Genomic DNA, 27,679 nt, shown 5'->3' on the forward strand with positions numbered 1-27,679 from the left:
GATGAGGAGAAATTATTTGACTGACATTTTTCTGTGGTTGAATTAAAAGACACCTTTCTTTTGCCTTTAGGTTTAGGAGAAAGTGCTAAGATACTGGGTGCTGACCCTATCTTAGTTTGATTTGGAGTTATAAAAGAGAGGGGAAGGAGGTGGACTTAGTCTTCTTTAGTGACTTTTCCCCTAAAGTGTGATAGTGCTGATGTTTCTATCAATTTTACACATAGTATGTAATTATGAAACCATATATCTCACTTAAGTAAATATAAATCATTGTCTATTATTTAAAGCCAACAAAACAGTATAACAGTTTTAAGTTCAATAATTTTAAGTATTGTATAGAAATATATTGGAGGCAAAGTTCAGTTGATGACAATTGTGTATATGTTACTGATGCTGTAAATTATTTTTAATAAAGAAAATTGTATTATCACATATTTGACTCTTGTTATAAAATATTTTGTGGTAATTGAAAAATAAAATATGATAACTTAAAAAGAAACAGGATACCATCCAGAAATTTCTCTTCAAACATGTTACTTAAATGTTCAGACATTAGTTATTCCCAATATAACTGCCAAAATGAGAATGAAAACCAAGATAAAGTTTGCAGTAGGAATAGCCTCGAGGAAACAATAAGTAAAGTTGAACTTGATTCAAGGGTTGTTCCAACAGGTACTGAGATTCATGGAATAACATTTTTAGAGTTGAAAAGACTAATATCTCACCCAAAGCAGGATCCCTTGTCTAAATAACATCTAACTGGGCAAACTTTTCTTGAACATTCAAGAGATGGGAGACTGTGCTAGGCAACCCATTCTGATGAATAAGTTGGACCCTCCACAAGTTGCCCTGAACATAACCTCCATACTCTAGATCTTTTTTTATGGAGGTAATTTATGTTAAAGTGAACATTTAGGACTGAATTCATCTCATGCTACAAAGTTGTGTATTACAGGAGGAAAGGGCCTTTTCTTGATGGTTGCAGGATGGAGGTGCTATGTTTTCATGAGCCTCTATGCTTTAGGACCAGCTGGTGGTGTTACTTCCTCCTTCCACTGGCTATTCATCAGCACTCTCTTGAAGCAAGTCATCTGGAGCTGGGAGCCAGGGCCATGAGCCTCTAAAGTAATGTTTTGTAAGTATGGTCAGCTGCCCACTGATCTAAAAATTATCTGCCCTTTCTCCCACTCTTAATAGCAACCTAAATGAGTAATTGAAATCTACTGAAATTTGGTATTCATAAACTAAAATTAGTATATTATTAGTTTTCTAAGGATTCCAATTCAGTATCCTAAGATTTATTTGCTTTACAATATCAACACAGACACATGGTGATAGTTTGAATATTTGAATATCCAGAGTTTTTGAGGAAGCCTAGTGCAACACCAGTGTTGTCTTTTCTTAGTTTATGGTTTTCACTTGATGCCACTTTTGCTTTTTAATTATAAATTAGTTTAGCTTCAGCTTGTTTTAATTTGATGTGAGTTGTTTGGCTGATAAGTTTTCCAAAATATCAGATTATAAAGCTTGTGTTTAGTATACAAAAACGGAACATGTATTGCAAAAGCAGATGTATATGTAATCCCCACAGAATTTGCTTGTGTAATGACAGTTGTGTTGTCTCTGAATTTTGTGTTTACATGATGATGGCACTGAATTTTTAGCATTTTAAACAACCTGCAATATATAGTTGTATCATAAAACTAGTGGGCTATTATGTTTTATAGGATGTTTTATATATAAAATCATACCTATAATCTCACTCTGCAGATTGTTCATTTTGTTTCACTCCAATTTTTGATCACTAAACTCTTTGAGAGCCAATACCTAAGTGTCCTAGTGGCCAGGTGGAGAAGGAAAAAACTTGTTAATACAACAGTGACATGACATTTCTTGTCTATCAGATTGGTGGAACTTTTTTCATTATCATGGTATCCAATATTGGCATTATTGAGGAAAAACATGATTTGGTAGCATGTATTAAGAGCCTTAGAAATGTTCATTCTCTTAGACCCAGTAATATGACTGAGCAGTGTATCTTAAAGACATTAACCAGATCAATAGAGGTGGAATAGTGAGAGGGTGGAGAGAATTCAGGACCTGCCTGAGGGAAGAGAATGCAGAGGGGCCTAACAAGGCCATTGGGAGTCAGATTCTGGTTACAGATAATCCAAATCAAAGTTTGTCTTTGACACCCTAAAGGAATGAGACATCAAGAATACCGCCCTAGGGCTGTAAAAAAGCCCTGCTACTTGGAAATTAGAAGTGAAGCAGATAAGAACCATATCTAAAGGGAGAAAAGAGGCGATCTCTCAATAGGTGGTTGATAGCGGTTTGGGAAACTACCAAGTCAATCAATCAAGGTCACTCTAACCAGAGTGTGCTGTATCCTGGGCGGGGGCACAGGGGGAGAGGGAGGTGTGCATGGACAAAAACAGACCAAGTTGCAGACATGAGTTATGTCTAGAACTCTCCTCCAGTAGAGAGAGTGCTCTGTACTATCAGGTTCTGCTTGGTTGCAGATGTATATCAAACTGGCTATCAGAGCCAGGTGCCTTTGACAATTAAGGTCACCCAGCCAGCCTGGCTGTTATGCCATGATTCCCAAGGCAGCCTCCTGATAATCATGTGGTTCTGCACTTCCCTGCAGAGAGAGAATCCACTGATTGAACTACCTAAATAAGGATTCTGATCCAATTACCAGTTCTATTTCTCAGTGTAAGTGAATTACTTATCACACCAGACCTGAACTGTGGTCACCTCAGCCCCTGGGGGGACCTGTTAGGGCGGCCTTCACGCTTCCTTTACATCTTGAGAATAGAAAACTCGGCACTGTGCAAGAGCTTAAACTAGAAGTTGGGTGACCAGGTCTGGTTGAGGCTCTGTGCCCTCTAGACTTCAGTTTCCCCATCAATACAAGGAACGTGTGGACATAACTGATAAATTACACAGTTTCACGTTCTAACATTCCAGTATCCCGGGAGAGCTAGGTCCTGTGCAGAACGCTGCCAGGCCAAACTCCCAGGTCCTCTGAGCGGAACTCTTGATGTTTTGGGGGACACGATGGGTTTGAGGCCACCTTGGCCACGCTTGCGAAGCCTCTGGGATACGTGTTTCCAGCAGGAGGGAAGGGAGAGCGAGGAAAGAAAAACGAGGACGCGAATTCTACCCAGACAACTAGAATCCTGAGATAAGGCCAAGAAGCCGCCACAGCTACGTGGACTGGGAGGAACTGCAAGGTGCCACTCAAGAGCTGAAAGCCTGCTAAATGGCTACTCACCAAAGGGAGGGGCGGGGCGGAATCTGGAAGAGCCAATCATAAACAAGAAATCCAGTTTTGTAGTGAGGTAGCCGAGTTCTGACTGGGGTGACCACCGAGAGAAGGCGGGGCAGGATTGCAGAAAGACCATCCGAAACCCGATCTCGGAATTTCTGTTCGCAGCCTCTTAGGCAGGCCGGGGACGGGGCTGAAATAGCCCAGGTCGGCCTGGACGGGCCTCGCCTTCCAAGAGTCTGCGCTGATTGGCGGCGGTGGGATCTCGAGGAGCCAATCAGAAGTCAGGACTCTCGGTCCCGGACGAGGGGCGGACCCAGGAGCTGTGAGTCAGGCGAGACCTCCGATGTAGAGCGCAAGACTGCGGCTAGAGTCCCTGGCTGCTGGAGAGCGGGAGTCACCTCAGGACCTCGGGTCGTTGCGGGTGAGCTGGGTGGGGAAAGCAGAGACGAACCCCAGAACCCTCTGGGAGGCTGGCGCAGAGAGCAGGGAGGCTTGCTGCAAGTCGGGCCAGGAGTCATGAGCCTCGGGCTTCTCCCGTCCTTGATCCACGTCAGACTCGCTGCGTAGGTGATGCGCAAGTCACCTTCCTCCCTGGATCGCACCTGTAACCCAGAAGGGCTGGGTTGAGATCCCAGAATTGGGGCGAGGGACCCGGGAAGCCATCTGGTCCAACCCTGCCAGACCTGTGTGGAGACCCTGACAGAGGGGAGGTACGGCGCCTGGCACTCACGGCCAGGTGTCTGGTGGGAACAATTTCTAGGGCTCAACTGGACCTCACTAACGTAATAACGCTCTGAACTTGTGCGTCCTCCTCCTCCCTTATTTTCCTGACTCTTCTGCAGCCCGCTCGCCCACCACTCTTTCCCTCTCACCCAGAAGGAAGACACTCACAGCACCCGTTGTTGTTGTCTGAAAGACTACAAATTCTAGTTTCCCTGCCTGTTTCCTGATCCCCTTTGAGGGTAAACGGCCCCATAAGCCTATTGAGTAAAGGCAACCCTCCTTTCGTTAGTTCCTCTGATATTTAATAAGACTCTGGGCTAGAGTCTGGGCTGGGGATACAGAGATTTACTGGGTATAATCCTTGCTCTCCAACCTTGGAAGGACATAGAAAGAATTGCAGGTCAAGAAGGGCAATTTGGAAGACATGCTAAGGTAGAATTTACTAGACTTGGTAACACTTTGAGAGTGAGGGAGGGGAATCAAGAATGACTCCTGTTTCTTTTCTGGCATACTTTACACAAAGTGCAGAGTTTAAGGTCCAGCTCCCCTGGTTGTAGGACAAAGGTTTCGAGATTCTGGCATAAGCCCTGGAGTTGGAAAACATTTGCTTGCTGAGTGCTTTCTCAGAAGCCAAGTGAAACACTGTTGGCAGGAAATACAGATCAACTACCTACAGGATTTGAGGTCCTTTCTTTGCCCCCTCCACCCATACAAAAGACATTTGGTTAAGACTGACATCTCTTAACATATTTCCCTGTATTTACTTACTTACAGCAGCTGACTTGATCTGTGTCATTAGTTCCATAATTTGGAGTCTTTGTAGACAGAGAAAAAAAGGCAAATTTAAGCTCAAAAAGAAAGAACTTTAGAAAGAGAATGTTAGCACTAGAAGGGATTTTTAGGGATGACCTAGTCCAACTCCCTTTTAGAGGAGATGTGAATAGTCCAAAATTTCAGAGGCTAGGTATAAAATATGTTTTATTTCTCCCAGCAGAGCAACTCTTTTCTTCATTTAAAAAAAAATTGTGGTAAAATACACTTAACCAGCACAACTTTTTCTTACACCAGGCTGTCTTTTGATGGCTAGAGCTGCCAACATTGCTTTACATTGCTTTAGAAAACAAGGACGCTTCATGTAGAGGCTTAACAAACCCCATTCAAGAATGTTATAGAAACATTTTCTAGACTGGAAGGCAGATTGGCCTTCACTAACTGCCTCTAAGGGTCCTTCCAACTTTAAGTATTTATAATTCATATCAAATTCAGAATTATCCTGACAACTTTAATGCTTTAGGATTTGAAAAATTACTCCAGGATTTCATCTTGAATTTAAAGCTTTAGTTCATATTACATTCTGAATATGGGCCTTACACCTGTTTATAAATCTCCAGAAGGAATGTTAAAATCCCATGTGAAGTCTTAAGCCCATATACAATGTGACGGGATATATTGGTTCCCAGAAGTTTCAGGTGCAAAGATGGTTTCAAACCCCATTTAGACTTTGTCACATGTCTTTAGTAAACAAAATCTGAACGACTTAATTTGCTTTTGAAAGCAAATGCACTGGTCAGAAAGCAGACATGAGAAGCAATTGGCAAGAATGCAATAACTATAACAGGTGGTGGAAACCTACAGTGGCACAAGGGGCTATGCAAGTTTAGAGGCAGGAGGAATCACTTAGGTTAGGAGGATCAGGCAAGGAGGGATGGGGAGGGGACTGGCATTTGGGGTTTATACTCTTATCACTTGAGTCATCAGGCTATAGTCTTGGGGCTGAGTCAGGGAGGGGGTCATATAGGAGAGCCCTAGTGTACCTCCCTGTATTTTATCCCTTTCCCTTCACTGGAATAAGTTGGACTTTGGCTGTCATAGATCTGAAGTGATTAGACATTAACAGGCATATGCTCTGATTTGGGGAGCTGTGAGAAAGTCCTAAGACCCACCCCACCACCTGTCCTAGCCAGTCTCTCACAAAGCCTTTTTTTTTTTAAGGTAAAATTTATATACAGTGACATTCACAGATCTTACTCTGACCTAAGTTTTAAGCTAAGTTTTGACAAATGTTTACACCCATGTAACCAAAGCCTAGTCAAGATACAGAACATTTGCCTCCCAGAAAGTTGTTCCCTCATGCCACCTTCTTGCCAGAAGCAACAGCTGTTCTGATTTCTATCAACAAGAGCTGTTTATGAGATTCTTTTTATATAACATTACATCCTTTGAACAGCAATCTAAATTGCACCCTAAAATGCAACCCATCCCCAAGATGTTATTAATTATTTACAATTTACTATGAAGGAAGGATTGGAATAAAACTATTTTGGGAAAAGAGGGAAGCGAGATTGCAAGGATCTTAAATATTTGGGTCCTAAAGGATATTCAGAAGCCTTACATTGCCATATATATATATATATATATATATATATATATATATATACTCAGAAAATATGCCAAGTATGTGCAGCAGAGGGTGGCATTATCAAGGGGAAGAAAACAGTCTCCCCCATCCTATATATCCAACTCATATTTACTAACTCAATTCAAATCCATCTTCTCAAGAATATCCTTAGGCTGTAGTAATTTCTGTCTCCCCTGAATTTCTACCACAGTTTTTGTAGATATTAATTTCATAGGTCATAAACTCAGAAGCACCTTTACTTTTTGTAAGCAACCTTAATTTTTATTTTAAGCCCCTATTCTGCTTAACAGTAGAAATTTTATTCTTTACAATTTAAGGTAAACTCAGTCACTTCAGTGATAATTCAGTCATTTCAGGTTTATACTCAATTCAGTGTTTTCTTTGGCATTCTATCAGTTTATCACTTACTGCCTTATAACTTGTTTTGAACAGCTTTTATGTTTTTTTATTATTTGGGATATCTGTGACTCTGAGTTGACTTTTCAGAGCCCTCTAAGTGCAGTTCCTGTCTCCCACAGCACTTCACGTGATGCTTTGCACATCAGTACACCCTTCAAAGTATGTGCAATAAGCTAGATGATGACCTTTATAATTTAACACAGAAAAGTAAGATCACTGTATTTGAATTTATATTTTAAACCAAAACTGATGGTAATATAGTCCAAAGTACATAATTATGGATTAGGAGTCTAGAGTGCTGAGTTCTCACTGTAACTTTATATATAACTTTGGGCAAGACACTTAACCTCTCAGGACCTAACTTCCCCCTTTAAATGAAGTTCATGGTACTGGGAGGGGTGGAGGAATTGGTGATACCAAGGTGCTTTCCTGGTCTTCATTCTGTCCCTGGAAACATACCTTTTGCTTGTGAAGTGAGTTTAGAAATCATTTATGGTACAGGAATTTTTATTCACTGCTTTTTTATCTCATACACTCATTTGATTTTTTTAACTTTATGAGTGAAAATTCATAATCAAGAGAAGTACAGAATCAGTACTGGGAAACATTATTGGTCTGTCTTAAGAAAAATATTTTAAATAAGTATATTCATTATATGTCCCCTTTCTAGTTTATTTGTTTGGGTTTTTTTTTTTCCTTAGAAATAATGTCAACTGGAGATGGTCAGCAATCACAGGCTCTTACCAAACCCACTTTCAGTGAGGTACAAGCCTCTGCATTAGTGGAATCGGTATTTGGATTAAAAGTTTCCAAGATCCAGCCACTTCCTAGCTATGATGACCAAAACTTTCATGTATGCATTTCAAGAACCAAAGACACTACAGATGGCCCAAACGAGTATGTCCTCAAAATAAGCAACAGCGAGTCAAGCAAAACTCCAGACCTGATTGAAGTGCAGAGTCACATCATCATATTTCTGAGAGCGGCTGGATTTCCAACGGCCTCCGTGTGTCGTACTAAAGGAGACAACATAACCTCTCTCATGTCAGTAGGTACGAGACTACCACTGGTCGTCACCTGTCCATGTGCATTACTGCATTTTGGCTACAAGTAGAAATATCAAGAACAGGTACGTCATTCCAAGTGTAGACAGGGTTACTTTTTCAGCAGTTGGGAGAAGCCACAGCATCACCCAAGTAGAGACTGGGGCGGATCTGATGGATGAACAACTAAGGGGACATGTGAAAACTAAGGGAACTTTTATTTTTAATTAGGAAAATAATTAAATATTTTTATTCATCAGATCAGCTGTATATTTCAGTGCTGTGATCTTGTAGAAAGAACACAGAATCAGGAATTTTAGATCCCAGCTCTGTAATTACTGTACATGTGACCTTGGGTGCACAACTTAAATTCTTAAGGAACCCTCATCTGTGAAACTTGGTTCCTCTCAATTCTAAATGCTAAGATGTATCTTTTTTTTTTTAAGGTGTATCTAATAGAGTTCTCCAAGCAGCAGTTTGTCCCTAAAGAAGCCTGTGATTCTGAAACACTCATTTCTTTATCATACCTTCCTCGATTTTAAATTTATAAAAAATGTTTTTTAGGCCTTCACTTAACCAGAGCTGGTGATTTATGTTTAGAGCTAGGCCAGCAGACTTGGGGCCACAGTTATGTTAGTATGTAAATGGCTGGTCCCAATGTTCTAATGTCTGTCTGTTGTACCTGCTTGCTTGATCCATTCGGCCCTGCTTCACAGAATCCTGCTGACTTGTCCTAGGTTAGCGTGTTTTTTCTCTTGTTCTGTATTATTCTTTGCAATAGTAATTGGAAAGGCAGAATAGCTTCTACTCTTTTTTTTTTTTTTCAAGAATAATTGACAGGATATATACTTCCATCCATCTAGATAGCGGCTCTGAAATCAAAAGTTACTTGGTGAGGCTGCTGACTTATCTCCCAGGAAGACCTATAGCTGAGATTCCCATCAGCCCCCAGCTATTATATGAAATTGGAAGGGTAGCTGCCAAATTGGATAAAACACTGGAGGTAAGATTTGAGGTTTTATTTTGCTTATAAGAATTTTTTATTTGTTGGTTTTGATTTATTTTATTTTAAATACACCTAGGGTCAGACTCTCTTTTTATATGGCGCCTCTTAACATGTGTTAGGAAGGAAATAGTGTAGTAGATGCATACATTTTATGACAGTAAAAGATTTCTTTCTGCCCAGGTCTGTACTTTACTAGTGTATTAGCAAGATTACCTACATCTTTAGAAATCCATGGTATTCTTTATGCTGCTCACTGAAAACAGTCTGCATTCACAAATTAAATCCTGAAGTTTTCATCCAGATAAGACGTAGCCAGACCTCTATATGAAGCAATAGCTGTGTTACAAATGGATTGAAATGACTTGTGTTAAGGATGTTGTGGTCCTATAGAAATGGTACCTTGTTTGACAAATATTTTTCCAGACCTACCGAAACATCTTCATTTAATCAACAAATGTTCACTAAGTACCTCTTCTATGGCAGGCACTGCGGGGAAGGTAAAGACTCCTCTGTCGTAGAGGAGTGTGCTCCAGGGGGACAGATAGACACTTTCTTGAAAAAGCAAACCACAGTTTGTATGAGTAAAACACTTCCAATTACTCACTAAATCCTAGCCAGTCTACCTCTCAAATGTCTCTACAGTCCATCTTCTTCTTTCCATTCCTGCCTTGACTATCCCTCCCTGCATTCAGGTGTTTTTCTCCTTCAATGTATTCTTTATACCAGTTCAGAGTTACTTTTTAAAATTACAGATCTGACTATGTCAGTTCTATAGTTAAAACCTTTCGGTGGCCTCTCACTGACTTCAAAGTAAAGGCCAAGGTCCTCCGCATTCCTTTCAGACAAGGCACTGTGTGGCCTCATCCCTGCCTCTCCCCTGCTCAGTCTCATTGTCCGTGTCTCCCCTTTCATGATTCTCTTACCACCAGAATAGAACTTCCCGTCATTCCCTGAATGTGCCTTTCTGTTTCATGCATCTGCGCCTTTGCATATGCCATCTTCTCAACCAGTAATACCTTTTCCCCTGCTCTGCAAAATTCCTACTTATCCTTCAACACACAGCTCAGGCACCACCTCCTCTGTGAAATCTTCCCTGGACCCTTCTTTCTCTTCCCAGGCTGTACGAAGAGGATCACTTCCTTCTCTTTGCTTCATCGGAACTTGTACATCTTGTCAACCCATATGATTCTGTGGGTTGACTGGCCTCTCTGCTCTTCTTGGTGTTAATTGGGGTCACTCATGCAGCTATATTCAGCTGGGAGTTCAGCTGCAGTGCTTCAGATCCTCTCCATGTGTCCTCTTCTCTTCACCTGGTGTCTCATCCTCCAGGATGGCCTTGAGCATCCTTACAACACAGCTGCTGGCTTCCAAGAGAGAGTGCCAAGAGGACAAGCCCCAGTGTACAAATGCTTATCAAGCCTCTGCTTGAATCATGCTAGCTCATATTCCATTGGCCAAAACAAGTGACATGTCTAATCCCAAAGTCAACTGGGAGAAGCTGCACAAGGGCATGCACACCAGGAGGCATTATTCATAGGGAGCCATGAGGGTAACAGTCTATCATGTATGATGTTGTAATTTTGTTGCTTGTGCTTCCTGTTACATATGCTACATAAGAAGAAATGACCTTCTTAAGAAATTGGTCTACATCTTAATTACTCGTCTTTTATCCTTCATGTCTAGCAATGTCAAACACATAGTAGGTATTCAAGGAGGGCTTCATAAAAAAATATTTTTAACTAAAAAAAAACTTTTGAGCTAGTTCTTAAAAGTTTCAAATCCATCAGTCAGTCAGAGAAAAGGAGGAAGGGTGCTCAGTGAAAGGAAAGAGCATGAAAAAATCATGGCAGTACAATGACTATGTTCTAGAACCTCTGAATAATTCACTGTGGCTGGAGTATAGGGGTTAAACCTGAGAGAGACAGGGGATAAAGTTGGAAACATAAGGTGGAGTCAGATTATAAAATATGTTATCATATATGACACTAAGGAGTTTGAATTTTGTCTTATTTGCTTGCTCAGCAGGGAGACTTGGAGGGTTTTTAAACAGGAAAAAAAAATTCTAATTTATAGCCCTCTGAGGGCCAATATGATAGGTAGATTGGCAGAAAGCCAGAATGGAGGCAGGGAATGCATCTAGGAAGCTAATGCAGTAATCAGGAAAAAGCTGATTGAGGGCTTGAACCAAGAAAAGGTTCAAGATACATTTAAGAGACAGAGCCAACCAAATTTGGTGACTGATTTAATGTTAAGGGTGTGAGAGAGGAAAGGACTGAGCAGGACATGGACTGTAGCCTGGGTCTGCTGGGACACAACTCCATTCTAAAGTAGGCAGGGCTCTCCTCTGGTAGCAATCAAGTGGTTGCCTCCACAGCCTGGAACAAAGGACCAGAGGGAGGGGAAGGGGGAAAATATCAGAGATGGGGTCTAGAAAGTGTTGAGATCTGTGGAAGCTGAGGCTTCCTGCCGTACAGGAAAGCAGATCAGCCTCTACGCGTTTCACATGTGCTCCATTAGTACCCGGTGGGATCAGCCTGCCTGCTCCCACTCCCTGATTCTGTCCACAATTTTTTTTCCTATCTGGTTGGTGCTTTAGAGAAAAGAGTAAGGTAGAGCCTTAAGGAGAGATAAGTGAGAGATGAGACAGGGCTGAGAACACTTTAACAATAAGCTTTAGGAGATTTTTTTAATTCTCTCTACCTTCATAGACTTGATATTTATAGTCTTCTGGGAACGAGGGAAAAATTCTTTGCTACTTTATAGTAGAAGTGTATTTCTTGTAGGCAGCATATACATGATCTTACTTTTTTATCCAATCTGATAATCTGTGACCTCCAGTTGGGATGTTTAGACCATTTACATTTAATATGATTTTTTATATGGTTAGGTTTAAGCCTATCATCTTGTTATTTGTTTTCTATTTGTCACATCTATTCTTTATTCTCGAATTTGCTTTTTTTTCTGCCTTCTTTTGGTTCGTGTATTTTTTGTGATTTCATTTAATCTCCTTTGTTGGCTTATAGCTATAACTCTGTTTATTTTAGTGGTTACTTTAGGGTTTATAGAATACATCTTTAACATCACAGTCTATCTTCAAGTTATATCACTTCATGTATGGTATATGCACCTGACATAGTATACTTCTGTTTCTTCCTTCCTGTCCTTATTGTATTGTTGTCATACCTTTTACTTATACATTGTTATTATTTTTGTTTAAACTTTCAGTTATCTTCTAAAGAGATTTAATTAGGAAAAAATGATATATTTGCCTATATGGTTACCTTTTCCAGTGCTCTTCATACTTTTTGTAGATCCATATTATTTCCTTCTACCTAAAGGACTTCCTTTAATATTTCTTGCAGTGTGGGGCTGCTGGTAATGAATTTTTTCAGCTTTCTTATGTCTTTGTTTCACCTTCATTTTTGAAAGATATTTTCATTGGACATAAACTTCTAGGTTGACTGTCTTTTCCAACGTGCTTTAAACACATTGCACTACTTTCTTCTCCTGCATTGTTTCTGACAAGAAATCTGCTGTCAGATGGTTCCTCTAAACGTAATATGTCCTCTGTGTGTGTGTGTGTGTGTGTGTGTGTGTGTGTGTGTGTGTCCTTAAGATTTTCTCTATCTCTACTTTTGAGCAATTTGATCATGATGTGTCTTGGTATAGTTTTGGTCACGTTTCTTGTGATTGGTGTTCATTGAGCTTCCTTGAATGGATGCAGTTGAAGCAGTTTGGTGCTTTTGTGTCTTGCTTTCAATACTTGCTGGGTGGGACCAGGGCTGGGTTTAGTCTAGGGACAATTATTTCCCGCTATTAATGCAAGACCCTTCTGAGTTCTCTACCCAATGTCCCATGAACTATGAGTATGATTGGTGGGAACAGGCGCTATTTCTGACCCTGTGTATCCAAGTACTATTCCCTCTAATCCTTTCAGGTGGTTCTTTCCCCAGCATTGAGTAGCTTCCTCATACTCATACACTGATCTGCCAGATTCTCAAAGGGAACATTCTGCAGATCTCTAGAGTGCTCTCTCTCTCTCTCTGTAGCAACCTGTTTTCTGGTCATCTATCCTGCAAACTCTAGCAGCTTTGGTCTTCCTAGATGCTCTGCCTCCTCAACTCAGAGAGTTCCCTGGGCTCTGCCTGGGTCTTCCCTCCCTGCACTTCCACCTCTATCGAGGCCAAAATCGGAAACAAACTCACCTCGTTTGTTCTCCATCTCTCAGGGATCCCTGTCCTTCACTGCCTGATGTCTAGTAACTTTAAAACTATTGTTTTATATATTTTGTCCAGTGTTGTAACTATTTCAACCAGGAGGGTAAACCCTGTTACTCCCTCTTGGCCAGAAACTGAAATCTATATTATACTCAAAATATTTAGTATTTATTTACCTTTTTATCCCCAAATAGAAATAACTCTCTTTTCTGATTAAAAGCCCTTTCAGTGACTCATTAAAGAAAGTCAGATAAACATACAAAAAAATTTAAAGTTAATAGTAATCCCATCACCCCAAAATGAGTCACTAAACTATACATTCTGTGAGTCCGAGACCACACTATCCCATAGTTAGTGCTCAGTAAATGTTTGTCAATTGAAAGACTTTTCTCTATGTTGACAATAATTACCATTTCACCTTGCACTCTATTTGCTTATTCAATAGATATTTACTGAGGGTTTGGTTAGTAAATGTTTAAGCATTTCTGTCGTAATAGTTTTCAATTAATTTGGGGCAAATCCATTTGTGGACATCCATTAAAAACATCAATTTCTGAACATTAATATAATTTGGATTGAGGTAGCCTCTCCTAATTAAGTGTACATTTAGGAAATTTTCTTCATATATTACTTTTATTTAGAAAGACCTTTGAATGGATTGGAAGGCTCAGGAAAGTCTCTCTACCATCCTCAGAATCCAGTCTACAAAATGAGCTGTTGAGATGAGTGTCTGTTACAGAGGACTTCTTTATTACTGATCTTTCCTTCTACACTACCTGTGGCCTTTATTAATATGCCCGTTGCCATTGAGGTTTCAACTTTTGCTGCTAAATTCTGAAATGGAAAATACAGTTCTCAGGGGGAGATAGCACCACATTATTGCTGACAGTGAGTTCTGCTGTGTAGTTAACCATCTGCCACTCTGCTGTGCAACTTATCTTAAGTTGTCTCTCAGGGGACAGGGGAGTTATAGAGGAAACCAAGAGAAGCATTCCTCACTAGGTATTATAATGCATTTTATCATGCTTTATTCCCATTGTTCATCCCCTCACCTAACCTCCCCCCATGCCTTTGCAGGTGGTAAGTTTTTAATTTCTTTATAAGCACTAGGAACCACAGAGTCTGCACAAGATACCACACAGGTGCAGAATTTTAATCCCAGGGGTGTGGCAGAGGCTGTGACTGCTCTGCTGGGGATGTGGCTGGGCCATTGAAGCTTCCAGTGGCTGGGCAGGCCTGGGGGACCCAGAGTCCAAGGAGCCCAGAGTCCAACGCAGTTCTGGTTGTTGCCAGAATTGAGTGTTCACAAGTGAAGGGACCAACTGATCTGTACTGGAATTTGGTTGCTGCTTGGTTCACAAATGGGCTGGAGGTCAATCTTAGGAGATTCATTTAAGTATAAGAAAGAAGAAAATATAGGGTGGGCTTATGAGTATGAGTGTGGTCAGAGCTTCATAGCAGAGAAAACAAGGTGCTTGAGAAATGGGAATTGGTGTGAGAGGTAGAGTGAGGAAGCTGAAAAGAGGTAGGCTTAGATAGGCTAATAAAGGGTAATGATTAACGTATCAGAAACTCAGGTTGGTGTGCTAAGGAGCCAAAGGATGGAAAGGCCAGAGAAGCCAGGCACATAAGCTGCAAGGTTCACATTCAATAAACATTTATTTAGAACCTATTATGTATGAAATCTTTATTTCATGTCTTAGTTTATCAACAGATGACTATGAGGTTGGTATTTTTTAAATTTTATTTTTTTGAAGTATAGTTGATTTACAATGTTGTATTAATTTCTGCTGTATAATAATGTGATTCAGTTATACTTGTGTGTATATATATATTCTTTTTCATATTCTTTTCCATTATGGTTTATTACAGGATATTGAATATAGTTCCCTGTGCTATACAGTGGGACCTTGCTGTTTATCTGTCCTGTATATAATAGTTTGCATCTGCTAATCCCAAACTCCCAGTCCTTCCCTCCCCCACCCCCCCTTCGCCTTGGCAACCACAAGTCTGTCCTCTCTATCTGTGAGTCTGTTAATGTTTCATAGATAAGTTCACTTGTGTCATATTTTAGATTCACATGTAAGTAATACCGTATGGTATTTGTCTTTCTCTTTCTGACTTACTTCACTTAATATGATAATATCTAGGTCCATTCATGTTGCTGCAAATGGCATTATTTCATTCTTATTATGGCTGAGTAATATTCCATTGTATACATGTATCACATCTTCTTTATCCATTCATCTGTTGATGGACATTTAAGTTACTTCCTAGGTTGGCTTTAGGTTGCATTTAGGTTGGCTATTGTAAATAGTGCTGCTATGAACAAAGGGGTGTATGTATCTTTTCAAATTATAGTTTCGTCTGGGTATATGACCCGGAGTGGGATTGCTAGATCATATGGCAACTCTAGTTTTTTGAGGAACCTCCATGCTGTTTTCCATAGTGGCTACACCAATTTACAGTCCCTGTGAGGTTTGTATTGATACCTGATCTTACTGTTAAGGAAACTAAGATCTGAGATATTAAGTGATAAAGCCAGTTGAAATCCAGATCTGTCTGATTCCAAGTCCAGATCCCAAGTATTCTTCCCACTACTCCATACCAGAGTGGGATGCACGGGGTAACAGTGCTACCATTTTAGAAACTGACTCGGAGCCTTCCCTGAATGGACAGTTGCTCCATTGCAAACCCAACAAGAGTGTTATATTTTTCCTTCTTTAAAAATAAAAGTAATATATGCACATGGTAAAAATATCAGTACTGAAGCAGTACTGAAAGGTGTAAAATGAACCTTTTTTCTCTCTACCATCATTTTCATTGTTAGTTCCTTTCCAGTCCTACTCCCCAGAAGTCACAACTCCTAACTATTTTCAGTGCTTTCTATGTAGAGTATTTTTGTGATCCACAGTGACATTTAACACAGCAGATGGTCAGGAGATTCAAAACCATGTCATGTGAGGAACAACTGAAGGAACTAGAAAGGTTTACTCTACAGAAGAGACTGAGGGGCAGAAGTGCTGTCTTCAGGTATCAGGAGGAAAGTCATGTGGGAGAGAACTAATCCTGTTCCTGTGGCCCCAGAGGTCACAGTTGGAACCCATTGCATAGACACTATGGGAGAGGCAGATTTTAGCTCTGCAAAAGAGAGAACACAGAGCCATCTCAATAAGGGTAAAAAGTACCTCCTGCAGGAAGTATTCAAACAGAGGCTACATGACCACTTAGCAAGGACATGATAATGGTAACAGGAGCATCAGGGGGAGGTTTTCAAACTCCAGGTCATGAGAGTGGGCGTTAAAATCAATTTAGAGGAACATTTTTAAAGAAATAGAATAAAGTGAAAAATCTCAGAATACAGCACATGTAAGGTTGTAAGTATTGTTAACAGAAACATTTTTCCCCTAGGTGTGTGTTACCTGTATACCAGGTTGCAATGTAAAACATATTTCTTACTGCAAGTCATGGTCAAAAAAATTTGAAAGCTACTCCACTGGGTGGACACCAAGACCCCTTCAGGCACTCACTGTGTGAAAGAGGTCTGGACTGGAGTCTGCAGACCCGGGTCCTTCCTCAGCCCCATAGTGGCAACTCATCATCCTTCTCTGAACTTTTCTTCATTTGTGCAATGATGGTCAAAGTCATTTAGAACTTTAGATAGCGTGGTCAACATCTAAAGGCCTTTCCAGTTCTAGAATTTTCTATGCTAAAAACATTCATTTATTCAACAGATATTGCTTGAGCAGTGCCTTCTTTGTGCAAGGCACTGTTCTAGATGTGGGGATACAGTAGTGAACAAAACAGGCCCAAAACAAGCTCCTGACCCTCATGGAGCTTACGTTCTAGCAAGGATAGCAAGGTAAGTAAGGGAATCATGGTGACTGTTAGACAGCATTTTGTGCCAAGTGCTTACAAAGAAAAAATAAGCAGAGAGGAGGGATATGAAATATTGGAGAGAGGGTTGAAATTTTAGATGGAGTGGTCAAGGAGTCCTCCCCCAGAAGTTGATGTTTGAGTAAAGACCTGGTAGAAACGAGGGCATTAGCCATACGGATTCCTGGGGTCCCCAGGAGGAGGAAACAGCAAACGTAAAAGGGTGGGAACGTGCCTGGCATGTTCCTTGAACAGCAGGGAGGCCAGTGTCAGTGTGGTTAGAGGAGAGTGAAAAAAAGTTGTTGAAGATGAAGTCAGAGAGGGAGCAGGGGGCCCAGTGCAGAGTTCTTTAGAGCTGCCTCCATTCCTTTGGTAGGCCGCAGATAGTGACACCTGTCTTTGCCCAGTTGTGAGGATCGGGGAAGATGGGAATGTGTTCTCAAAACTGTGAGATCCTCTAGAAATATGATGTTATTACCACTTTGTGGATTAAGGTAAATGGAGCAAGTCAGTGACCATGAGAGAATGCCAGCTCTTTCCCTAAGGCACACCCAGCCCACCCTTTGGAGGGTGCGGACCTCTCCATAGTGGTTGTGCTGTTAAGAGTCTAAGAGGTTCTTTGCTTTTGATTTAGAAATTCCATCACCCAAAGTTAAGTAGTCTTCATCGGGAGAACTTCATCTGGAATCTGAAAAATGTTCCTCTTTTGGAGAAATACCTGTATGCCTTGGGCCAGAATCGGAATCGAGAGATGGTTGAACAGGTTGTTCAGCTGTTCAAGGATGAAGTAATGACCAAATTAAGTCATTTTCGAGAATGTGAGTATTCCCCCCGTTCAAATCAGTATTTTTCTTGATTTTTAAATTGTCAAATTTCAAACCATCAGCAAAGTATGGAGGTACAACTTAGCTTTATCAAATCTTAAAACTTTGTCAGATTTGCTCCTGTTGCTTTTAAAGAATAATACTTTCACTTCCCTTAAAATTGCTACATTTGAAGCCCCCTCTAAACTTTACATGATTCTACCTCTCCTCTCCCTACTAAATTTGCATACATGTTTAATATTACTACATATGTAGTAATTCATAAATTATATTTATGAATTCATAAATTATATGTATTCATAAATTACCTACAGTAGTATTTTGCATGCTTTCAAACTTTAGATAAATGGCATCACACTGTATATTATCATTCTACAACCTGCTTTTTTATTCAACATTGTTTTTCAGATTGATCCATTTAATATGTGTAGTTCTAGTTCATTTAGTTGGTTAGCTTTAAACTGCTGCATAATATTCCATTGTGTGTGTGTGTGTGTGTGTGTGTGTGTGTGTGTTCCATAATTTATTTTAATGTAATATTTTTGGGTCTATCCTCTTGTTAATGGAATTTTAGTTGGTTCCTTTTTTTTTTTCTGTATAAATGATGCTGCAATGAGCATGCTAGGGCATAACTCCTTATGCACATGCACAACAATTTTTTTTTTTTTAACTTTTTGGGTTTATTTATTTATTTATTTATTTATTTATGGCTGTGTTGGGTCTTCGTTTCTGTGCGAGGGCTTTCTCTAGTTGCGGCAAGTGGGGGCCACTCTTCATCGTGGTGCGCGGGCCTCTCACCATCGCGGCCTCTCTTGTTGCGGAGCACAGGCTCCAGACGCGCAGGCTCAGTAATTGTGCCTCACGGGCCTAGTTGCTCCGTGGCATGTGGGATCTTCCCAGACCAGGGCTCGAACCCATGTCCCCTGCATTGGCAGGCAGATTCTCAACCACTGCGCCACCAGGGAAGCCCAACAATTTCTTTAGTGTGTAACAAACCTTCTGACCCAGAATGAAGTACTGGTCAAAAGGCAAGGAACTGAGGAGGCATTTCTAGCAAAGCCAAGGATAGGCTTTGCACATCCTTTTTGTCCTCTGTTTTCTGTAATAGTCAGCTTAGGCTGCCATTAAAAAAACACAAACGACTGGGTGGCTTAAACAACAGAAATGTGTTTCTCATAGCTCTGGAGACTAGATGTCTGAGATCAGGGTGCCAGCATGGTCAGGTTCTAGTAAGGACTCTCTTCTCTCTGTGTCCTCCTCACATGGTGGAGAGAGAGCCAGCAAGCTCTCCAGTATCTCTTCTCATGAAGATACTAATCCCATCATGAAGGCCCCACCCTCAGGACCTCCCCTAAACCTAATTATTTCTCAAAGGCCTCATCTCCCAATACCATTGCACTGAGGGTTAGGGCTTCAACATATGATTTGCAGGAAACTCAGTGTGGGGGTGTGAGCGGGCACAGTTCAGTCCAATAGCACTTACTTTGTGTAAACACAATATGGTTAAAAAAAAAAAAAAAAAGGAGTTGATTTTTTTCCCCCTCAAACCTGTTTCCCCCTCCCAGTCATCTTCATCCCGTTAAAATAGTACCCACCATTCGCTTAGTTTATCTGACCAAAAACTTACAAGTCATCAGCTTGACTTTGTTCTTTCTCCCACACTTCACATCCAGTCAAATTCTCTCAGTTCTAACTTCAAAGAATACCCTACTTCTAACCCTGTTCCCCACATTTACTACTACCACTTGGTCCAAAATACCATCATTTCTCAAATGGATTATTGCTGTAGCCTCCTAACTGGTCTCCCTGTCCCATCTGCCTCCCTGCAGTATATATTCACTTGTGTCTTCCCTTTTTTTTTTTTTTCTTAATATTACTTCTGTAAGATTATCCACGTTGTTGCATGTGGCTATAGCTTATTTTAACTTTTATTACTGTAGAGTATGCGATTCATAAATATACCACACTTTAGCTATTCTACTCTTCAAAGATATTTGAGTTCTTTCCAGTTTTGGTCTGTTAAGAACAGTGCTCTGTGAATATTCTTGTGTCTCTTGGTATACATGTTCATGAGTTCTTTGGGTATATGACTTCATGAGCTCAGGGGTAGGATTGCTAAGTCATAGTTCATGTGCATTTTCAGCTTCAGAGATAATGCCAAACAAGGTGGCATTATTAATGCCAAGGTGGTTGTATGACTTTGTACCACTACTAGCAGAGAATAAAATTTATATTCCTCTACAACCTTGGTACTATCAGACTTTAATTTTTGCCAATCTGATGTGTGTGTAATGGTTGCTTATTGTGGTTTTAATATACATTTCCCAATTATTGGCCATTTGGATATATTCTTTTGTGAAGTGCCTTTTCAAGTCTTTTGCTTGTTTTTCTATTGGGATTTTTTTCTCATTGATTTTAGAAGTTCAAAATATTTTCTGGATACAAGCCCCTGGTTGGTTATATGTGTTACAGATATCTTGTTCCATTCTGTGGCTTGTCTTTTCACTCTCTTCATGATATGTTTTGATGAATAATCCTTAATTTATTGGTTTCAAATATATCAATCTCTTACCTCAAGGTTAGTGTTTTCTGAAAAAAAATTTCCCTACCTGTGGTCATGAGATATTACCCTATATTATCTTCCTAAAGTTTTAGTTTTTTGCCTTTCATAATAGGCCTATAATCCATCTGGAATTTATTTTTATATATGGTGTGAATTTTTCTTATGGCTGATAAATTTTCTCACCAACATTTATTGAAAAGCCGTGTTTTTCCTTTTGTTTTCCAGTACTACCTCTGTTGTAAATCAAATATGTCTTTGGACTCTATTTTACTCTATTGGTCTATTTGTCAGTCTCTGCACCCATACCACACTGTGTATCAGCTAGGCTAGGTCAAGCTGCAGTAACAAATAACCCCCAAATTCTTGTGGACTATAATAACAAAGGTTTAGTTCCAACTCAAGCTGCAGGTCTATCATGGATTGACTAGGGCTCTGTGTTTTCTCACTTTGGGATTTAGACTGATGGAACTTTCACCAACTGGAATGTTGCTATGGGGAAAGAAAATGTAGTAAATTGTACACTGGATCTTAAAGCTTCTGCCCTGAAGTGATATCATTTCTGTTCATATGTAAGTGACCAAAAAAAGCTGCATGGCTGCATACAGCTTTTGGGGAAGCAGGGAATTGCAACCCAGCATGTTCCTAGAAGGAAGATAACTGGAATATTTTTGAGCATCCCTAAAGATTACCGTAGTATCTTAATTTCTTTAACTTTTAAAGTCTTCATATCTGGTAGAACATGTCCCCCCACCTTCTTGTTCTTCTATAAGAGGGTCTTGAGTATTTTTGGTCCTTTACATTTCCATATCAATTTTGGAATCAGCATGTCATGTTTAAAGACAAATTTTGTTGAGATTTTGGCTAGATTTTGGCTAGAATTGAATCTATATACACATTTGGAGAAAATGGGTATATATATTTATATTATAAGATTGAGTAAGATAATCCGTGAACATTGGTCTACCTCTCCATTGATATAGATCAATAAAAGATATATATGATGAAATTTTTGATTATCCTTTTACTGTTGACTTCTACTGTAATTGCATTATGGTCAGAGAACATATTTTGTATCAGTGCTGTCGAGTAGAATTTTCTTCAATGATGGAAATGTTCTGTATTTGTGACGTCTAACACACTAGCTTTTGTGTGGCTACTGAGCACTTGAATGACTAGTGCAACTAAGGAATTGGATTTTTTATTTTATTTAATCTTAATGAATTTAAATGGTAACTTATGGCAAGTGGCTATTATGTGGGACAGAGCAGCTCTATATGAGTTCATTACTCTGAAATTTGTTAAGATTTACTTTATAATGAAGCATTTGGTAATTTTTAAAAAATGTTCCCTGTGTGCTAAAAAGAATTTATTCAGTAGATGCTGGGTACAGAGTTATGTATATGTCCAGTAGGTCAAATTTGTTAATCATGTTGTTTAAGTTTTCTATACTATTGAGTTATCTTTTTGTCTGCTTGTTCTAATAATTATTAAGAAAAGTATATTTAAAATCTCCCACTCTGATTGTGGATTGTCTATTTTTATTTGTATTTCTGTCAAATTTTGCTTTATATATTTCAAGGCAACATGCATATAAAATTTGAATTGTTGTCTTACTAGGAAATTGTATCTTTTATCAATATAAAGTAGCCTTCTTTATCTCTGCCATTGTTTTCTGCCTTAATGTCTACTCCATCTGACATTATATAGCTATCCCATCATATTTTGTTCTCTTGATTTTTTCTCTTTTCCATTTTTTCTTTTCCTTTTCCCCCTTCTTTTGAGTGAATTGTTTTTGTGCTAATTATTTTTGCCTTTTTTTTTTTCTCTCTCTCCAGCAGTTTGAAAATTATATACTCTCTATTCTTTGAATGATTACCTTAGGAATTCTAACATGCGACTTTAACTTATCAAAGTCTGATATTATTCAAGACAATACAAGGACCTTAAAATACTTTCATTCCATTTATCTCTTTCCTGACTCATATGCTGCTGTTTTAGTAAACTTTAATTCTATATTTTTACCACAAAAGACATTATTATTTTTGTTTTAGAGTCTAGTTTATTTAGATTTACTTATTTGTTCCCTTTTAATCTTCCAGCACCCCAAACCTTCTGTCTGGAGTTATTTTATTCCTGCCTGAAATACAACCTTCTGAATTTCCTTTAATGCAGTTCTCTAATGGTGAACTCTCTCTGATTTTGTCTGAAAATGTTTTTTATTTTGTCTTCATTCCTGAAAATTTTCACAGCCTATAGAATTTTAGATTTCATGGGTTTAGAATTTTAGAATTCCACTGTCTTCTAGCTTCCATTGCTGCTGAGAGGCCAGCTGTCAGTCTGTTGCTTTTGTCTTTTTCTCCTTTGGGATGCTTTTCAGATGTTTTCTTAAAATAATTTTCTTTCTTGATCTACTCAGGTTTCTCAAATCTGTGTGTGGACATGGTCTTTCATCATTTATGGAAAATTCTTGCCTCTGCACCTTTCTCTCTTTCTTCTCCTTTTGAGACTCCAATTAAGCTCATGTTAGACCTTCTCACTGAATCCTCTATGTATATTACCTTCTCGTGTGTGTGTGTGTGTGTGTGTTAATCTTTTTCTCTGCCCGTGCTGCATTTTCGACAATTTTCTAGTTTATCGATTCTCTCTTTAGCTATGTCTAAACTCTTAAACCCAACCATTGTGTTTTTAATTTTTTCATTGTGTTTTTCAGTTTTAGAAGTTCTTCTTGATTATTTTTCTAGAGTAACTGCCTTGTGGCCAGAGAACATACTCTATATCAGCACACAGGGAAATAAGGTACCATGAGCAAGAACAAGAAACTGACTATAGACACTGAACCAAAGACTTCAGTAACTACAATGATCAGGCACAGAATATAGTCACACAGCAGCCTGGTTTGGCATTTGGTTTCAAGGCTATATTTTGTCCTTCTGCCTCTTTGGACCTGCAGTAGTCTAAACAATGGGTTGTAGCAGATTTTGTCATCCTTTTAAGAGTTGGGAAGCCCTCATCACTGCCTCCAGCTTCATGTGGTGAGTCTGTTTCCCAACCAGCAGGTAGCATTTTAAGTTCCTTCTCCCAAAGGGGGAAAGCACACTGCTGATCTGGAACACAATAGACCAACCTGTGGCTTTATTCCTGCTCACTGCCCTGCTTGTGCTTGGCATTTCTATTCTGTTTTTAGTGTATAAATCTATCTTTGTTTTGAGGCTGGCTGTATATTTATTGTTTTCTCTTTTTACTTTTATCATTGCTATGTATATTGGGGTTATCAAAGAATGAATTCAGTCTGCCATCTGGATCAGAACTCTTTCTTTTCTTTTGTTAATTCTCAAATTCAACAAATTTTGTCATTTTATTCCAAGCATTAAGTCGCTGTATCATTTCTTAATAGGCCATTAGACATGTGAAGAGAAGCAACAAAATGAGAGAGGTTCTTGCATGTACAGATTGCATTAGTGAAGTAACATTTCATTGATTCTAAAACGCCATTTGACTGTACAAGATATCCAATTACTTTATGAACCTCTAGGAAGAAAAAATATTGCCAGTGAAACTATGACATGGCATCAATTGTATGATGAACCCCAACATCAGAAGCATGTAGTTTACAGTAATATTCATTGCTTTTACAGGCCACCAACTGTGGCATATCATTTAACATGAATTACACAATACTAACTCATATAGAAGAAATCAGCATTATATTTAGAAGCTAATATTGTGGACTTTAAATCATGTACTTATTATAAAGTACATGACTCACTGTTTCAGTAGGCATGGACATCCCCATCTCCTCCTAATCCTCACTCAGAAGTTTATTTATTTATTTATTTATTTATTAAATACATTTATTTATTTATTTATTTTTGGCTGCGTTGGGTATTTGTTGCTGCATGCAGGCTTTCTCTAGTTGTGGCGAGCAGGGGCTACTCTTCGTTGCAGTGTGTGGACTTCTCATTGCGGTGGCTTCTCTTGTTGTGGAGCACGAGCTCTAGGCGTGCAGGCTTCAGTAGTTGTGGCACAGGCTCAGTAGTTGTGGCGCACGGACTTAGTTGCTCCGTGGCATGTGGGATCTTCCTGGACCAGGGCTCGAACCCGTGTCCCCTGCATTGGCAGGCGGATTCTTAACCACTGCACCACCAGGGAAGTCCCCTCACTCAGTAGTTTAAATCAGTGCTTCTCAAACTATCCATGGTAAAAGTTTGGGTTTTTCTCCCAACCCACTGCAGCCTGATACATGGCCCTACTGTTCAAGATTAGTTCACGGCTCACACCACATATGACTTACCATGCACATTTGACAACACCCAAACTGGCCTATACTGTTAATGAGATAAGGCCCCTGTCATACTCTTTGATGAAAAATCACTATGAAATTATCTAAACAGTCTCAATTTCTGTTTTTATTTCATGCAGACTAATAACAGTTTGTGGGCCAGCACTAGCCACAGGCCCCCCACTTCAAGTGGTACTGACTTAAAATAACATCACCTTTTCCAGTAATCAAAAGACTGGGGACGTTCGGAATTACCTTGTCATCAGAAATTTCTTTTAGAAATCCTAGGTTAAAATAAAGGCACATCTGGTTCATTCCAGGACTCTTTGCTTCTTATAATAATATGAATACACACACACACACACGTAGGTGTGTGTGTATGTGTGTGTATACAGTTATTTTCCCTTTACTTGGCTCATAGCCAAAATCAGGTGTTCACAATGACTACAGTCTCCATCTTCTGGCCTTGTATTGATGACAAGCAAAAGCAAAAAACAACCACCAAAATTAACTGCTTTTATCCTTTTCAGAGGAAATTATTTTATTTCAAGAAAAAGAGGGATTAGCTCTTTATCTCTGACTGCTTATCAAATTATCTGAATGTCCATACCTGAGGAAGAGAAAAGGAAAGAGAATGAACTAGGGTATTGAACAACTGTTTTTACTTGGCTTGATTTTTCTCCTTTCAGGTATCAATCATGGAGATCTTAACGACCATAACATTTTAATAGAGTCCAGCAAGTCAGCCTTTGGAGATGCTGTATATCAAGTGTCTGGGATTTTAGATTTTGATGACATGAGCTATGGCTACTATGTGTTTGAAGTGGCAATCACCATCATGTACATGATGATTGAAAGCAAGACTCCTATACAAGTAGGAGGTCATGTCCTTGCAGGGTTTGAAAGTATAGTCCCACTGACACCTGTGGAGAGGGGTGCTTTGTTTCTACTTGTATGCGGTCGTTTTTGTCAGTCACTTGTCTTAGCTGCACACTCTTGCCAGCTATACCCAGAGAACGAAGAGTATCTCATGATTACTGCAAAAACTGGGTGGAAGCACTTGCAGCAAATGTTTGACATGGGTCAGAAAGCTGTAGAAGAAATCTGGTTTGAAACTGCCAAGTCCTATGAATCTGGGATCTCCATGTGACCAGATAAAAATTCACACTAACTTGGGTAATTAAAAACCAATAGGATCAAATCTAATTCCATAAAGGGTTTCCCTGCATAGTTAAAGATGAATTGATGAAACATTGCAATGCACATGAAACCACTAAGGTCTTCTAGCAATTTCATGACCATTTTTTAAACCTAAGAAAGTACTACATGAACAAGCATGTCTTTCTATGGGTCTCACTTGCCTTGTGTATCAAATGTGTAGAGTGATATTCTGAATCAGATAATCTCTCAAGGTCTGTTGCAGCCCTGAGATCAATGATTTTTTTAAACTTTGAAAGGAATATATATGTATAGACATATTCACATATTTTAAATAAGTGGATGTAACACGCAGACCTAGTTAACATATCACCAACTCTATGAAGCCTTCTCCCATCTCTTTGTTGTCCAGAATCCCATTGTACCCTGTCTTCTGTATGGCACATCACTTGGTATCATGGATGATGGCTGTGTAGTCATCTAGCCTAAGAGCTATTTGAGGGCAAAAACTATGTAAAACTTTTTTTGTCTTTCATCCCTTCTTACACCCGGTATAGTGCCTTTCCCATGGTCTTTAAAAATATTTACAAAATTAATGTATCCTAGAAGAAAGGCTGGAGAAAATAAGGCACACATAATGCCTTAGGAGGAAACACAGATGGTATTCATAAGAGAAAGCTTTAACTTGTTTGAGAGAGCAGTTGAAACTGTAACTCCACAGATAGATGCCAGAACTCACTGGAACTTCAAGGAAGCAAATAACACACCCAGGCAAGGCCACTAACTCCTGAAGTACTGAAATAGTTTTCACATCGATACTAAGAAAGACCCTAAGCGGATATTTTTAAATTCTCTACAATTTATGTTTCTTTTCTTATGAATATGTAACATTGAAGAACATAGCTCACATGTACTTGACTTTAATCATACCACTGTATTTCCTTCACTGATTTCTCTTCATGTCCCCCTTAGTATGATATAGTAAATAGCTGTTTACTTCTTGTCATTTTAACCCTCCATTCTCTACAGATGACTCAAGTCTAGAACCCTGGCCATTCAAACACCTTCTCAGTAGTTATCTCTTTCAATATAAATGAGAACACATTGATTCTGTATCTCTCCATCTAATGACCTACCTATAGAGTTATCTATACTCCCCAAACTAGGTCTCTCTCTGAATTTTCTTGTATCATTCTTATATTCACCTTTAACTTCTCTGCACCTCAATTTCCTTATCTGTAAAGGTGAAGTAGTACCTATCTTATAGTGCCTGTAGTACCTCATAGAGTTAGTTGTGAGGATTTCTTAGAAATTAATGCAAAGTTCTTAGCACAGGGCTTGGCACATAGAAAAGACTTAATAAATACTTACTAAATGAATGAACCAGGTTACCCAAACCCAAAATATTGGAGAAGTTTTCTTTTTGCCTCTCTCATATCCAATCAGTGATCTGATTCTTAGGAATCAGAATTTTAGATCAGTAAACGATGATCAAATCCCTGTCCTTCCTGCCTTACTGTTTAACAATATATAATAAAAACAAATATTTATTGAGCACTAAGTATTTAAAAGAAAACTCTCTCTACTCTCACAACACTTCTGACGCTAAACATGTGGAGTTTTCCTTCGCATTAAACAATCCTGACACTAACTGTTTGGAGCTAGAGCAGACCCCCAGGTTAAGGGCTCAGTCCCACAAAACTGCCTCCACTTCAGATGCCAGCCTCAAGTCCTAGGTTGTACTTCTGACCAACTGGCTGTAAGTTGGGGGTTCCCATGACCCCCTCCTCAGGTTCTATAATTTGCAAGTACAGCCCAAAGAACTCGGGGAAATGCTTACTTATGTTTATTAGTTTATTTTAAGGGTATGATAATAAATGAACAGACAGAGGAAG

The 27,679-nt window shown here is 39.3% G+C and overlaps 1 protein-coding gene across 2 annotated transcripts; it reads left to right on the top strand.

Moving 5' to 3' along the window:
* The first annotated feature begins 3,375 nt into the window (after nucleotides 1–3,375).
* HYKK (hydroxylysine kinase) lies at nucleotides 3,376–27,338 on the top strand. 2 transcript variants are annotated; one of them, XM_059912667.1, is made up of 5 exons: nucleotides 3,376–3,698; nucleotides 7,520–7,870; nucleotides 8,725–8,864; nucleotides 17,595–17,778; nucleotides 25,316–27,338. In XM_059912667.1, the coding sequence occupies exons 2-5, from the start codon at nucleotides 7,525–7,527 to the stop codon at nucleotides 25,774–25,776; spliced, it is 1,131 nt and encodes a 376-aa protein (XP_059768650.1). In that variant the 5' UTR covers nucleotides 3,376–3,698; nucleotides 7,520–7,524; the 3' UTR covers nucleotides 25,777–27,338. The 2 variants fall into 2 exon arrangements, with proteins under 2 accessions (XP_059768650.1, XP_059768651.1); XM_059912668.1 differs by lacking the exon at nucleotides 25,316–27,338 and adding an exon at nucleotides 20,806–21,199 and having other exon boundaries at nucleotides 3,377–3,698.
* Nucleotides 27,339–27,679: the final 341 nt, after the last annotated feature.

Source organism: Balaenoptera ricei, chromosome 2 (genome assembly GCF_028023285.1).
Source record: "Balaenoptera ricei isolate mBalRic1 chromosome 2, mBalRic1.hap2, whole genome shotgun sequence".
NCBI lineage: Eukaryota > Metazoa > Chordata > Mammalia > Artiodactyla > Balaenopteridae > Balaenoptera > Balaenoptera ricei.